Below are 15,484 nucleotides of genomic sequence, written 5' to 3'. Positions count from 1 at the left end.
GAACTCATGGGCTTTGGGCCTCACGTCATTTGAAACAGCCAATAGTTGGATATATTGTCATCCAGATTCCAAAATGGCCTGGTTAAGCAATTAAGCAAACGACGGGAGTGGGGCCCTACAACCTCAGCGTTGCCACGTGTGAACGGATGGGGTTTCCGTAGATTATTATTCACAGTATACCGCGTGAGAAAAGATAGTTGGACGATCAAAAAACCTCAGCGACCTCAGAAACCAAAAGCAAAGACCTCCAGATTATCGGATTCGATTCAGGCACATAGCAATTCTCGATCGCCATGAGCTTTCTATTCGGCAAGAGGAAAACTCCCGCAGGTTCGTCCTCGTACCTTTCCTTTTTTTTGTTTGTTTGTGCTGGTTTGTTAAGAACATGATTTGCGGAAACAACTCGTGTATCTGTCGGATTTTAATGTCACAAGAAATCTACGGATATTTTCTGATATTGGATGCGATCGAAGCCTAGTTTTGGATCGATTACGATACAGGTTTTGACTAGGAATAGGACTCAGATTTGCAATCAGGGCTAGGCTTTTTAGTTATTGACCTTTTTTCGAGGATGAAATTGAATCCCGATCTATTTGTTTGATTGTGATTATGTATAATTGGAGTATAATGTTGTGTACTAAGATTAATCAGAATCACATCTAATTTTCAGATGTAAATTGCTAGGCTACTTAGAAAAAAGCAGAAAGATTTCTTCACTGCAGTGTGCTGCACATTCGAATCGATTTGTAACGAGCATGGTTCACAAAGTATAACGATATAATTGCGTACATGTTGTAATATATCTGATAGTGGATTTCAGAATTTGTGCAATGGGGTTTTCCAGGTCCATAATTTGCCTATTGTCCCAAATGACATTGCGTATTCTGATTAACTGGGTTTTGTTGTTTGTTTCTGGCTTCATTTTGGCTTTATTTTTAACCATTATCGTATTTTAAACTGTATTTATCTGTGGTTTCAAAACTTTTATCTGCAGAACTTCTGCGGGAAAATAAGAGGATGCTGGACAAATCTATTAGAGAAATAGAACGGGAGAGACAAGGCCTACAAACGCAGGAGAAGAAACTAATTATGGAGATAAAGAAAAGTGCTAAACAAGGGCAGATGGTATGCTTAGCTTCTCCTACCACATGCACGTTTTGCTTGTTTCATTGGAATATAGCATGTCTAGCTTTCTTTATCTCCTAAACAAGGTGCTGGTTGAGTTACTTTTTTTTTATCACAGATCCATATCCCACTGCCCTATGAGGCAGATGGGGAAGGCAAATACAGCTCAATTGTGATATAGGCAATCTCAGTGCAAGAGTTCCAGTTTTTGGAGTTAATATCTTGCATACATTGACTTGACAACTTTATACTAGTCAGGCATATGTTGATCTTTTTGAGCTTTATTTTCTGTTAGACTTAAGTGTTGCCTTTCATTTTTTGGATGTCATAATTGCTCCAACTTGGTTGAGGTGAATGATCAAGCATGTTGATGCTAGTTATGGTATCTGAGAAAATATACTTATACAATGTCTCTCTCAATGCTCGACTTTGAAACGGGAAAAATAAAAAGGATAAAAATTAATGCGGCACATGATTCTTCTCTAGTTGAACTTCACATGCACTTTAATTTCATAATCTCTTTAGATTCTTTCCCAGGCACACACGCCCACATGCGTCTTTCTTATAGTTTTAAGATAAAAGATTTCCTTTTATTGACATATGTGTGACCTATAACCTAGGAGTAATGGCATGGCTATTTTACATCAAATAAGAGCTTTGTTGTCTGAGCAGTCATCACCACTCCTTAGGAAGTTCAATAAAAAACAAGAGGCAAATGCCTAGATATGGAGTTGACTGGAATCTCCCAAGCCAATACTAAAGTTCATTTCTTCTTTTAAGTCATGAACTACTGGCTCTTGAGTCCATGATCTCACCATCCACTTTGTTTGTACATGGGGAGGAAGTAACCATTTGTACTAGAGCTTTTTGGCTCTCATATATTTTGTTCACTGCCACTTTCACATTCTGCTTGGTTTTGTTCAAGTATATGGGGGTATTCTCTTTAAATTTCTTCAAATTAGTGGAAAGAAGCAGGTCAAACTTAGTATTGGTTTTCAACTTGTGAACTAATGAGCGCATTTTTTTGCCACAAAATCTGTTTGTCTCAGAATTGTAAATTTATGGCCAATATTAAACTAGCTTTATGTATAATTTTAATGGAGCCCAATAAAGCAGGTTTGGAGGCCAGCTCAGTCAAATTTATCTTTGATTTGGTGTAATTTTTGTTTCAGGGAGCTGTGAGGGTGATGGCCAAAGATCTTGTTAGAACACGACATCAGATTGAAAAATTTTATAAGCTTAAATCTCAACTCCAGGGTGTATCTCTCAGAATTCAGGTATGTTATGCTTTCTTATATGCTTGTAATGTTTCTTCCTGATGGCATGCATCGAAAATTAATTTTTTCTATTGTACTAATAGCTCAAGGCCTATCTTTTCCTACCATGCTAGCAGAAGATGGTTGTGGTTGCTTGCTTTCCGCGAGGAAGCTAGTAGCCTTTTGTTATCTAAGAATATAAGTGGTGTTTGGGATACCACTAAGTGAGGCCAGCTAGTTTGTAAGTAACTATCAAAAAAGAGGTGGTATATGTCCTATACAGGTGTTTTAGTTATATTTGCCTATCAAAAAAGAGAGAAAAACATAAGCAAAATGCTGGTTGGCTATGAAACCCTGTATTCACATTAAAATATCTATTGTACTACTTATCTCAATCTTTCTTTTGGCCTTATGGTTTGAGTCTTGTATGACCTCGTAAGTTTGCAAAATGCCTGTGTTTGTCCCATTCTGATTCTAAAAGTTGGATTTACTTGTAGACTTTGAAATCAACACAAGCGATGGGAGAGGCAATGAAAGGTGTGACAAAGGCAATGGGCCAGATGAATAGACAGATGAACTTGCCATCATTGCAGAAAATTATGCAAGAATTTGAGAGGCAGAATGAGAAGATGGAATTGATGACTGAAGTGATGGGAGATGCTATTGATGATGCTTTGGAAGGGGACGAGGAAGAAGAAGAGACAGACGAACTAGTGAATCAAGTTCTTGATGAGATTGGAATTGACGTCAATCAAGAGGTATTTCTATTGGCTTCCACCCCCCACCCCTCCCCCCAAACCCCCCAAACCCTTTCTTGGGTGTTGGAATTAAACTATTGGATCACAATTACTCTGTCTTAACCTGTTTTAATTTGATACGCAGCTTGTTAATGCACCATCATCTGCTGTTGCTACGCCAGCGGCCAATAGTAAGGTTCCACAAGCAGAAACAGCAACAACTACTGATGACGGTGGAATAGATAGCGAGTTACAGGCAAGGTTAGATAATTTAAGAAGAATGTGATCTTCATGTCCTCCTATACTGTAAACCTCAGATCTGCTGTATAAAGTGAAAGTTTCATTTGGGGCATGTAATTTTTATGAAAATTGAGCCAGAATTTATTAACTCGGGGTTTGAAAACAAAGTGGAGATTTCAATAACATCACATGTGCTAAATTGTATGCATCAAGAAATGTGATTTACTATTATAGCCCGAGATATGCTTGTATAGGCAATAGACACATTACTCGGTGAAATCAGAAGATTGTCTTCATGTGTTGATTCTATTGGTGTTTAAAATGCTGTTGGTAGTGATGAAATTATATGTGTTTATATCATACATGGAATATTGGTAGATAATTTAGCAGGGAAAATTATGAGACTTGCTACTTATTGAAATAGGTTGGAGGAAATTTCTTTCAAACTAATTTGAAGGAAATTTATGTTCTTTACCCATTGGAAAATGAAACTATTCTTTTTGTATTAGGTTGCATTCGAAAATACGATGAGATCCTCGGATGTCCTCGTTTAAGTGCATGAAAATACGATGATCTTGTATAAATCATATTTTTAATTATTTTCTGTTTTGTTTTTCTGTCTTCAATTATCTAGGGGGGAAATAGGAGCATTAGCCAATTAAGAAAGGATTGTTTTAGCCTAAGCACTCATGGTAGCGATGTATTTTAGAGTTGTACGTAAAATCGGTACTTCTTCGCATTGTTCATCAATTCATATGTATTTTTCTTTCTTTTACACTCTCATTCTTTTTATTATTTCTATCTCCCACTCTCTCATTCTTTATGCTTTATAATGAATAAAAAAAAATAAAAAATTAAATGGTATAAACAAAAATTAGATAATCAAGTAGAGCATGCATTTGAAAAGCCATTAACTAAAATAAAAGTTAGCTATTTTATATGGATAGAAATTTTTTTAAAAAAATCTATTGTAAATACTCTTAAAAACGATACTAAACCTGTAAAAGTGACAAAAGTTAGAATGATGATTATGAAACTTGAATGGCCAAGCCTATACAAAAAAGTATCATTGTTAATTATGTACATATTAAGTTACAAAACTTTGTCTCACACAGACTAGTAGGAATTGACGGAAGAATTATCCAAACACAACACTATTAAATTGGGTTGATATGTGTCAATTTTTGGAAGGAAAGTCTACCAAGAACTCCACATCATCAATGCAATTAACCTTCTTCCAACCCATTCTTTGTTTGTTCTTATCGTCCTCACAGGCCCGGCCCCCCCACACACAGCAACAGCCATACTCAAAATTCCCCTTCCAAATAAAAAACAAAAAAAAAACCCATTAAACTGAGATGCTTGAATCCAGCAAACCTTCTCTAGAATTCGCCGGCTGCCTATACACGGGATGCCGCTGACACCAGGAGCCCACCGGAGCCCTACAAAGCGGGCAATCGGAGTGAGAGTAAAGCCACATATCTATACACGGAGCATGAAACGAGTGCTTGCACCGCGGCAGCGTCCGCACCTCTTCACCTTCCTCAAAAACCGACAAGCAAACCGCACATTCATCTTGCGCTATTCCTCCTCCAGCTTCGCTCTTGTACTTGAAGCTGGACAAGAAGAAGTTCCCGTTAAGGTTTCCAAAGCTCTGGCCGGCGGCTGAGATCTCCACCAACGGATTCGCTCTCGCCGGGGTCTGGACGTGCCGGCGCTGCGTGCACCATCTGATGATGAGGAGGTTGTATACCGCGAGCAGGAGAGCGGCGGTTCCAATAACGAGGAGGCCGTAGTACAACATGGGCATGTGGGGTTTGGGTGTAGAGGGAGGCGGCGGTTGTGTGAAGAGGCTTGGAACTTCACCCATTTGTGGGGTTGTGAGGATGGCCAAGGATTTGGAATTTATGAGAGAGGTTTTGACGTTATATGCAGTTGGTATGACTCGCAGAGAGTAGTGAAGAGAATTCTATCATTGTCGGGATTAAATAAATAATTAGTAGTTAATCTAAAAGCCGTGTTGGTTATGGAGTCCCCCAAGGCAAATTTATTTAATATTCGTTTTCTCAATCTCCGGGCCACCCATGAATCAGGACAAAGCTATGTACATACAAATCACTACACAATTGAACAACGATCCATGACAGCGACTCAATTCTTGATAAGAGTTGGATTGGAATCTCTTCTTCAAAGGAGTCTCTTAATTTAGACTTTGTTAAGGTATATAAGGAATGAGATACTTGCAATTTTTAAGCTAAAAATTGCATGATCATGCAATTCTCTCAACCTCAACCATTCGTTAATGAACTATTGGGAATGAAACACGAGTGTCAATAATTTGTTCATATTCTTCTACATAAAAAGAGCAAAACAAAAAAACTCTAAAAAAGAAAAATTTCTCAAATCCCAACTATTTTGGAGTGGTCTGCCACTTTCCATTTGACTAGGTGTTGTCAATGATAATTCTATATGGTTTCTAAGAATTGCAAGAGATCTCAATCTGATAAACAAAAAGTAAGTGGGATTAGTAATAAAGTTTTGAGTTAATAGTCTCTCATTCTCATTTGATTTCTTGAAGTGATCATGTGCTGGTAGAGCTTGAAGGATGGCCGATTTGAATTAGGGTATGGACTTCCATATGAGTTAAATTATTGATACCAATCATTTTTCTTTTCTAAAAATCTCTTAAGAAAAAGAAGATAAATGATTCACGTCAATATTTTTTTTTTATATATATTTTATTCATCTCATCTTATAAATTTAATAGATCAATCATTAGATTTGTGAAATTCACATAAATTTAATGGTAAATTCATCTATTCACTATCAAAATAGTTAAAAAGATGATTGAAAAGTAAATAAATTCTGTCATTTTTCAAATCAAAGGAAATAATAATGGGATAGACAACTAATCCTCATAGAGACTTGTAGTTCTAGATAGAGTCGATCTTTTCTACTACACGTTGGACTTCTATTGTTGCACGGGTGTGAGACATTACATGTCTTGGAACTCTGTCGACTGTCGGGAGGTTTCGTTCACTAATTTGGTCTCAAACATTCAAGCCCAAGAATTATGGCCCGCTACGTACTTGCCCAAGCTGCAACTAATTGCACGCTTTCCTTACGTTTGTCTTCGATGAAAAATCTTGGCCGAAGTTTGAGAACTATGTGGGTTTGGGTGGGTTTGGTAACACACTCAAACTTTTTTGGGGAAAGTCCACGTAACCCCCTCAAACTACCACTTAATTGACAATGTCCCCCCTAAACTTTCAATTGTGACAATGTTCCTCTTAAACTACCAAAAATTGTCAATGTTCTTCCCAATGACGAAATTACCCTTAGTAAAATATAAACAAAAATACTAAAACTTTTAGAAAAAACCTAAAACTAACAAAAAAAAAAAAAATTTCCAAACTTGGCCAATTTTTTCCTTTTTAAAATCAATTTTATAAGAAAAAAATTTTAAAAATTTCGATTTTTTTTCTAAAAAAAAAAATTGACAATTTTAGTTTTTTTATTTTATTTTTGTTTTATAATTTTATTTAACTAAAAATTTAAGTTTAAAAAAAATAAAATTTTCGCTAAATAAAATGAAATTATTTGTTTTTTAAAACTATATATATATATTAAAAAAATTACGTTTAAAAGAAAAAAATTTGTTTAAAAAAATTGTTTTTTTTTTTAAATTAAAAATTTTCGTTTTTTTTTTTAAATCAATTTTTTTTTTTAATTTATACGGATATTTTTGTCTTATTGAAAAATTTATAGGGGCATTTTTGTCTTATTGTTAGCCTTGGGGGAACATTGACAATGTTTTGGTAGTTTGGAGGGAAAATTGTCACAATTAAAAGTTTGAAGGGGACATTGTCAATTGGGTAGTAGTTTGAGGGGGGTATGTGAACTTTACCCAACTTTTTTCTTTTCTTTTGTTGGTCATTTCTCTAAAAACAAAAAAAATAAAAATAAAAAAAGTCAATTTTTTTCTTTCTTTACTATTCAAACAATTAGTTTGATAACTTTATTTACCATTCAAGCAAAAAACTTACAGCAAAACTTTTTACCAAATCAGTCAATTTCTATGAGAAATGATTCATTTTCGTTCATGGTTCTTCTCTCATCCTTCTACTTTTCAAAATCATCATTGGATCTGTGTGTCTATGTGAGTCCCGCACGTAGGCCATATAAGTCTAATGGTAATTTTAAAAAGTACAAGGATGAGTGAAGAATAATAGGATGATGTATTATGTATAGCACCTCTTTGATCATAATTATTTATTGCTTTGTCTCTTTCAAAAAACAAAAAAAAAAAAGCACAAATTTTAAATGAAGAGTCAAATTAATCTCATACACAAGTTTTTTAGTTCTATATACCATATTTTTATCTAACTATTTCATAATGCTATGTAGCAATCCTAATCAATATTTGAATTTATTTATTTTTAAATAATAATAACTAAATTGGACATTGATTAAAACTAGCACGTCAAGATCGTTAAATAATTATGAGATAAAAAAATAATTTCTTAGCACTACTATGCACTCACAAGTCATATGCTAAAGATATTAAAAAATACTGGGTTAAGTACTTTTTAGTACCTCGGTTTGTACTTTTTTTTTTTATTTTTTCTCTCTAGGTTTTCAAAACAGTCAAAAGTTGTACTTGACTTATGGGAAAAGACAAAATCGATACCTCTATTAGTATCAGTGAGAGAAAATTAACGATCTGCCACATGTTAGTCCCAAAATATGCAATGTGTCCTAAAAATAATAAAAAATATATTAAAAAAATAATAAAAAAACTAAACTAAAAAAAAAAATTAAAAATTTTAAAATTTCTACGTAGTTTTTAATGGATCTCACAAGGCCATAGGGTAGTTTCGGCCACCCCTTGCGGCGGGCATGGCGAAAACAATGAAGGTTCTAATGGATCTCACAAGGCCATAGGGTAGTTTCAGCCACCCCTTGCGGCTTCTTCAACTGGCAAAGAAAAGCCCGGGATTCCCAAATCCAGACCCACCAGCAATGGCGCAAACAATAACGATAGCGGTGACGGTGACGGTGAGGATTTTGAGTTCAATTTTAGTGGGCAATTACTGCGAACTTCTCTGTCCACGGATGAGCTCTTCGACGGCGGCAAGATTCAGTCTCTAAAGCCTCCGCCTCGATTGCAAGTTGGCGCCGGAGCTAATGGCTCAGAGTCCAACGTTTCCTCTCCCAGGTCTCCAAAGTCTCCGAGATCTCCTAGATCGAGAATTTCACAAGGAAAGAAAATGCTCCAAGAAGTGCTATCGCCGCGTCACAAGAAAGATTTCGATCCATTCGCAGCGGCAATAGAGGAAAACCGCAGAAAAGAAGAAGGGCGAGAGTATGAACAAAGAGGTTTGATACGAACACAACACAAACTCAACTCATGGCCAACTTCTCTCCTACGTGTAAAAAAATTTTGAATTTTAAACCAAACAAATTGTTTTTTTTTCCAAATTTTTAGAATCTCAAAATCCTCTCTATCAATTTTTATTTATTTATTTTTTTTAAATGACACATAGGAGAAAGTTGGCCATAAGTTGGATTTATGTTGTAACTTTAACATTTTCTTTGAACAAAAGCCGCAGGGGTGAGAAATTTTCGTCAAGTTTTCTACGTAATTTTTTGGGAACCCCTAAAATTTCAAGAGTTTTTCAATTCAAACCTCAATGTTTAAAAATTTATAATGTACTCCTTAATGTTTCAAAAAATTTTAATTTAGACCCTCCGTTACTCATTTTTGTCCAATTGGACGGAAATCATCTAACGTGGAATTTTAATGCCCTCTATTTCAATTTTGATCTCATTAAAATCAATGAAATTACGTGGCGTATTTAAATTATTTTAAATTTTTAGGATATATCGATTTTGTCTTTTCTCATAGGTCAGGTAACATTTTTGACTATTTTAAAAACTTAGGGAGAAAAAATAAAAAAGTGCAAACCGACTACTAAAAAAAAATAGTTAAACCAAAAATACTAATCATCTCCCGAAAAGCCACATTTATTTATTTATTTTTTTAAAAAGGCAAGGAATATATTCTTCCACGTGCCCTTTGAATATATAATCATCGTAGGGACCGGGAGGATATGGTTGAATTAATAATTGTGACAATCATCGATAGCGTAGACAATAACTTTTGTTACAAAAATGACATGCATGTGCTTGCCTGCATATGTTTTATATTAAAAAACAATTACCACGCGGTATAATGACTAGACTACAATCAACTAACAGAAGGAGATTTCAAGCAAAAACAGAGAATCAATTAGAGTTCTTGACTGGAAGGTTTTCACATAGAAAAACTAAAATTACAATTGGGTTACACGAATTGTTCCTTTTTTTTTTTTTTTTTTTTTTTTTTTTAAAAAAAAAAGAAAAACAATTTGGGCAATTTCACAAAAAGAAAATTTGTATTAACTACATGCTCTGGTTAGTTCGAGGTAACTGAGTTTGTTCATCTCGATACCTCTTTAGTTATTAATTGCCCGAATTGTATCTTTAACTGAAATCACTCTATTATTAAAATAGATTCAAGGATATTCTAATAATTTTATGTCTTATTTTGGAATCTCCTTGGATTATGTCAAACTCATTTGTAAAAAGAAAAGAGAAATCTTAATTTGAATCATTGGCAAAAGTTGAATTGGCCTCCATTCTTGTTATATGAAAGCATGTTTCTTGGAGGGTGATAAGATTAGTGAAGTGGTCAATTGCCTCGTCACATATACTCAATTATTAATCAACACCAACTTAGCAGCCACATAATGTTAGGCTCCACCTCAGACTAAGCCAACCACTCTAGCCTACCATTTTATTGTATCGTATACTTCACATGCCCATGTTACCCACACTTTGATGTTCAAGAATCAAAAGTTGCATAGTAAGCCAAATACATACAGCGAAATTAAAAGAAAACATCTCTCAAGTACAGCCCCCAAGATCAATAAGAGCAGAAATACAACATGGAGTTTCCTCAATAGGAACGTGTTATTCTCTATAAAATAATGCTTATTTTGCAAGACAATGGACCACCTAATTAAAGTTTCGTCCGACATGGTTGACCCTCTATTTAAGTAGGCAATTTGTTACTCATATGGTTTCATCAATTAGGTGACCATAATGGCTCCAATTTCGACCGTCTATTTTCAAAGCCTGCACTATTTGGAGAACATCACCTTTTAAAATTACCATAAAAAATCTTAATTCTCTGCAAAAATGTGCAGCTCTCAGTGCCGCCATAACTTCTGCAATATCTGGTGCAATGATATGATTATTTGATGCTAAGAGAGTTGCCAAGACCTTTTCTTTACCTAACCTTCTCTATTGGCATCCAACAAAATTTGGTTGTTTTTCTTTACCTAACCTTCTCTATTGGCATCATGTATGCATGTTGTAAATATTATAATCATTGTAAGATAATTTCATGCATGTGAAATAGCCTCTTTTTCTTCTTTTTTTTCAATGGTGATAGAACACAAGGACACAAGTCTTCTTCTATGTGCTTCTTACATGTTAAGGGATCCATGCAAATTAAAAAAAGGGATTTGAGAAAAATCTTTCAACCCAATTTTAAAAAAATTTAATAATTGATATGAAGAGATAAAAATTATACAAATTTAATGATGCATATGCTATCAAAATTTTGAATGACATGATATGTCACGTATACTGTTAAGTGTAACAAAATAAAATTGAGTTAAAAAATATATATATTAACAAACCAATTAAAACAAAAAATATATAAAATTATTTTCGAACATTTTTTTAAAATAAAAAAAAAATAGCACAGTAAAAAATATTAATAAACGGAGCCGGAGATGTAGGGGATGGGATTTAAATAGGGAAAACCTCTTATGCGGTCGAGCTGCAAAAGTTGCCTTTTGCAGCAACTAATACGGTGGGTACACATCAGATAGCTGCACATAATAGAATAGGATCGAAAACATTGAATTTTTTTTTTTCTCTCTCCCACTTTCTCTCCTCTCTTTTCTTCTCTGGTTCATTCATCTTCACCGAAAATATTTTTTCCTCTTTCTCTCCCACCATTCACCCACCACATCCACTGAGTAGCAAAATCTATTAGATTTCTTTTGGTAGAACCTCCTGGAATTCGAACAGAGAAATCATAGAGAAATTCCATCACAGAGCAATCACCCAGAAATTCCAACAAAACCCATAATCAATTCAAACAGACCAGAATCTTAAGCTTCAAATTCAATCAAAGCAAGAACTTTTCTCTACCCATGGAGTTGGGTTCGGCCGGAGACAGAGATTCTGGTTAACGGAGATGGTTGAATACTGGTAGTAACCATCTCTCTGTCTGCGGTCGAACCCACGGCTGCTCTACCGTGACCCGCGTGGGTCACTGTCGTTTCCAACTTTCCACAAAAAAAAATTTCTCAAACGGTTTGTTGAACGCCCATCTGATATTTGCAGGAACTGGTTTATTGAATTTATTAGATGTTTGGGTGATTGGGTTCAATGAATTTATTAGATGTTCCATTGGGAAAGTTTTCTCAAACCAAAGATGGAGAGCAACCCAAAGGTGAAAATGGAGAGTGAGTCGTTTGAAAAGGAGAAGCAAAATGCTGATTGTGTTGAGGATGGCGCCAGCCATGGGTACGGCAAAGTGAAGGTCGTAAATGGCAGGTTGGGTGATGAGTTTTCCAGTTGGGTTCCAGTTGAGGTGGGTTTGGCCCGTTGGGTGATGGGTTTTCCAGTTGGGTTCCGGCCGTCCGTGAGGGGAGAGGGAAGAGGAAAGAGAGAGAAAGAGAAAGTGGAAAAGGAAACAGAGAGGAAGAAAGATGAAGAAGACTGAAGAAGAACGCAAAGACTCGAGTGGGATGAAGAAGAAATCCCGTGTTTTCGATCTTATTTCATAAGCTGTGCTTCCCTTACGTGTCACATTTGTATTGGGTGCTGCAAAAGGCTGGGTTTACAGACCGACCGCATAGTAGGGTCACTCATTTAAATAATCTTAAGCCGGGAAGCTACAGCCGACCACGCTAGAATTGGAAAGCCTGCCCTTTTCAGTCTTCACCTTCCTCGATCCTCAGTCTTCTGAGTTGTTTTCAGTAACAAACGCAGCCCACGTTTTTCTTCTTCTTCTTCTCCTTCTCGTTCGTTTCCTCTTATAACCCAACACAACCAACTTCATGGGGCGTGCTCTATTATTGTCCTAACATCGAGCTGTTGTTCTTATAAACGGGTGAAAAGGTTATTCCTCTGTGTCTCACTTGTTGTGTTTATTTCCTCATAGAAAGGTTATTCCTCTGTGTTTTCACTTGTTGTGTTTATTTCCATTTGGGTGGAATCGCATTAACATCTTTGTTTTCCCTAATCATAAGAATCACTTCTCAAATTGAAATAAACGTGATTCGATTCCCTTTTTTTTTTTTTTTTTTGGGAACTTTCCTGTTAGACCATTATGCTCCCTCGTAGCTAAGTCCTGGGTTTGAACCCCCTTGTTAGTAGCGCGCTGTTTCTGATTGTACGAGCGGGATTTTTTTTTTCCCCGGAAAATTCCGCTTCTTGTCCGGGAAAATTCATAAAAGCTACCGGCTGAGTGACTGAAATTGCAAAAGCGTAGAGCTTTGTAACAGTGACAGGGAAAGGTCTCTCCATGGAGGGAGGAAATGGCGTGACAGAGAAGAAAGGAACAAACGAGGTCGTTGTGCAGATTGTGGGTGTCGAAGAAGCTTTTGCCGCCAGCGAAGAAAGCAGTTCCTACACTGTTTCAAAGAATTCCCTATTTGGGTCTTCGCCTAAATCGGATAAAGGTTCAAACTTTGAGCTAACAGAGCTTCAGCATCTCAGAAGCAGAGTCCAACCGTCAATATTTTCAAGCGGCACTTCGCCGGCCCTAAGTCCGATTCCCAATAAGCCTCCGAAGATCCCAAACGAGACCTTAATGCGAAGAAAATCGCTTGCACAATCGGCGCTCTCGAAGCCCAAGTCGAGATTGGTGGAGCCATCGTATGCTGGTGATACCAAATTGGCGAAAGAGACGGCCCAGTTGGCGAGAACCCCTAATAGGAACTCACCGAATGTGGCTTCCCCAAGCCACAGAGCCAGTGTTAGTACTCCACGGGATAACTTGAAGTCAACACCAATTACACCCAGAACGCCGTTGATCGGATCGCCGGGAGGAGAGGACGAAGATGACGATGAGGTGTACAAGTCGGCCAATCTTAAAGTGCGAGAGAAAGTCGGTAAGAAGTTGAAAATGACTGTCTTGGTTGAGTGGATTGCGTTTGTGTGCATTATGGGGTTTTTGGTTTCTAGCTTAACTGTTGACAAATTGCAAAACAGTCTGATTTGGGGTTTGGAACTGTGGAAATTGAGTGTGCTGGTGTTGGTAATCTTTTGTGGTAGATTGTTCACTGGGTGGTTCATGAATGTTTTGGTTTTCTTGATTGAAAGGAACTTCTTGCTTAAAAAGAATGTTTTGTATTTTGTGTACGGGTTGAAGAGGAGTGTTCAGGTTTTTCTATGGTTGTGTTTGGTTCTACTGGGATGGGGTTTGTTGTTCTATGGGGGGGTAAAAAGATCAAAGAAAACATCTCGGGTTCTAAATTATATCACCAGGGCTCTTGCTGCTTGTCTCATTGGAGCAGCAATATGGCTTGTGAAGAATCTGTTAGTGAAGTTACTGTCTACTTCTTTCCAATGCACGAGATTCTTTGACCGGATTCAAGAATCAATCTTTCATCAGTACGTTCTTAGGACCCTTTCAGGGCCTCCGCTGTTGGAGATGGCAGAAAAGGTTGGGAGCTCAGCAAGTGCGGGGCGTTTGAGTTTCAAGGGTATAAAGAAAGAAAAAGGTGAGGGGAAAGAAGAGGTGATTGATGTAGACAAGCTCAAAAGAATGAAGCAAGAGAAAATTTCTGCTTGGACCATGAAAGGATTAATTAGTGTAATAGGGAGTTCTGGACTGTCTACCATCTCAAACACACTAGATAAAGTTGCTGATGATGATGAGAGTGAACAGAAAGATGAGGAGATCACTAGCGAGTGGGAAGCACAGGCTGCTGCTTATCGGATTTTCAATAATGTAGCAAAGCGTGGAAGCAAGTGAGAATCTCATCTTTAAAAGTTCCTACAATTTTCTGATGACTTATTTTTTTCTGAATTATCTCCCTAACAACTCTGCCAAATTATGTACTATAGGTACATTGATGAGGAGGACCTCTCGCGCTTCATGAAAAAAGAGGAGGTGGACAATTTGCTACCACTGATTGAAGGAGCAGCAGAAACCAGAAAGATCAAGAGAAAATTTTTAAAGAACTGGTTGGTAAGTTTTTTATCAAATTGTTTTTCCTATCAGATCAATGGACCCCTCTTAATATCTGGTTTTGTCTAAATCTTTTGCTCGAGCCTGGATGTCCCCAGAGAGTGATGTGTACAACTGAAAATTTTGAATGATGTTATACACACCAAAAATTATTATTACATTTTTCCACAAGATACATTTAAGTATCTTTGTCCACTAAGTTTTCAGATACATGTGGTTGTAACTCTCAGAACCTACTCTTCTGCTTGAATTTAGATTTCAAACATTGGTTAGGGGCGTCGAGTCTAAGACAACTTTTTGTATTTCCATTTCACAGTAGTTGAAGTGTGGTAGGGAAATTTCAAATCATGGCTCTTATAACATCATTCTTGGTTGCAGGTGAATGTTTACCTCGAACGCAAATCACTGGCACATTCCTTGAATGATACCAAAACTGCCGTGGAGGAGCTGAACAAGCTTGCTTCAGTGATTGTGCTTATTGTGTCCCTTATTGTGGGGTTACTTATGATGGGATTTTTAACAACCCAAATCCTTGTCTTCATTTCATCTCAACTTCTACTTGTGGTGTTTATGTTTGGTAATTCTGCCAAGACTGCGTTTGAAGCCATCATATTTGTATTTGTGATGCACCCATTCGATGTAGGGGACCGTTGTGTTGTTGATGGAGTGCAGGTAACTCCCTAATCCTAAGAATGAATTTTAATTCTATTAGATCTGGATGACTTTGCGTGACATGTATATACCTTACAGATGGTTGTTGAAGAGATGAACATTTTGACAACAGTCTTCTTGAGATATGACAATGA

General features: G+C 36.6%; 3 protein-coding genes across 3 annotated transcripts in view; 2 read left to right on the top strand and 1 right to left on the bottom strand.

The window, feature by feature from the left end:
- The first annotated feature begins 175 nt into the window (after window positions 1–175).
- On the top strand, window positions 176–3,665 carry VPS2.1 (SNF7 family protein). The gene is made up of 5 exons (XM_059577091.2): window positions 176–330; window positions 995–1,125; window positions 2,298–2,402; window positions 2,879–3,139; window positions 3,264–3,665. The coding sequence occupies exons 1-5, from the start codon at window positions 294–296 to the stop codon at window positions 3,402–3,404; spliced, it is 675 nt and encodes a 224-aa protein (XP_059433074.1). The 5' UTR covers window positions 176–293; the 3' UTR covers window positions 3,405–3,665.
- A 745-nt stretch (window positions 3,666–4,410) lies between these two features.
- LOC132166295 (RING-H2 finger protein ATL52-like) lies at window positions 4,411–5,371 on the bottom strand. The gene has a single exon (XM_059577092.2). The coding sequence runs from the start codon at window positions 5,226–5,228 to the stop codon at window positions 4,707–4,709; it is 522 nt and encodes a 173-aa protein (XP_059433075.2). The 5' UTR covers window positions 5,229–5,371; the 3' UTR covers window positions 4,411–4,706.
- A 7,010-nt stretch (window positions 5,372–12,381) lies between these two features.
- Window positions 12,382–15,484, top strand: part of LOC132166500 (mechanosensitive ion channel protein 10) — a gene marked incomplete in the record, with an annotated part of 3,914 nt that continues 811 nt past the window's right edge. Inside the window, 5 exon segments of the mRNA XM_088511749.1 lie at window positions 12,382–12,601; window positions 12,807–14,458; window positions 14,555–14,678; window positions 15,057–15,350; window positions 15,429–15,481. Of these exon segments, the coding sequence (XP_088367875.1) occupies window positions 13,008–14,458; window positions 14,555–14,678; window positions 15,057–15,350; window positions 15,429–15,481 (1,922 nt within the window).

Source organism: Corylus avellana, chromosome 11 (assembly GCF_965113065.1).
Source record: "Corylus avellana chromosome 11, dhCorAvel1.hap1.2, whole genome shotgun sequence".
Lineage (NCBI taxonomy): Eukaryota > Viridiplantae > Streptophyta > Magnoliopsida > Fagales > Betulaceae > Corylus > Corylus avellana.
This window is presented reverse-complemented; position numbering and strand designations above follow the sequence as displayed.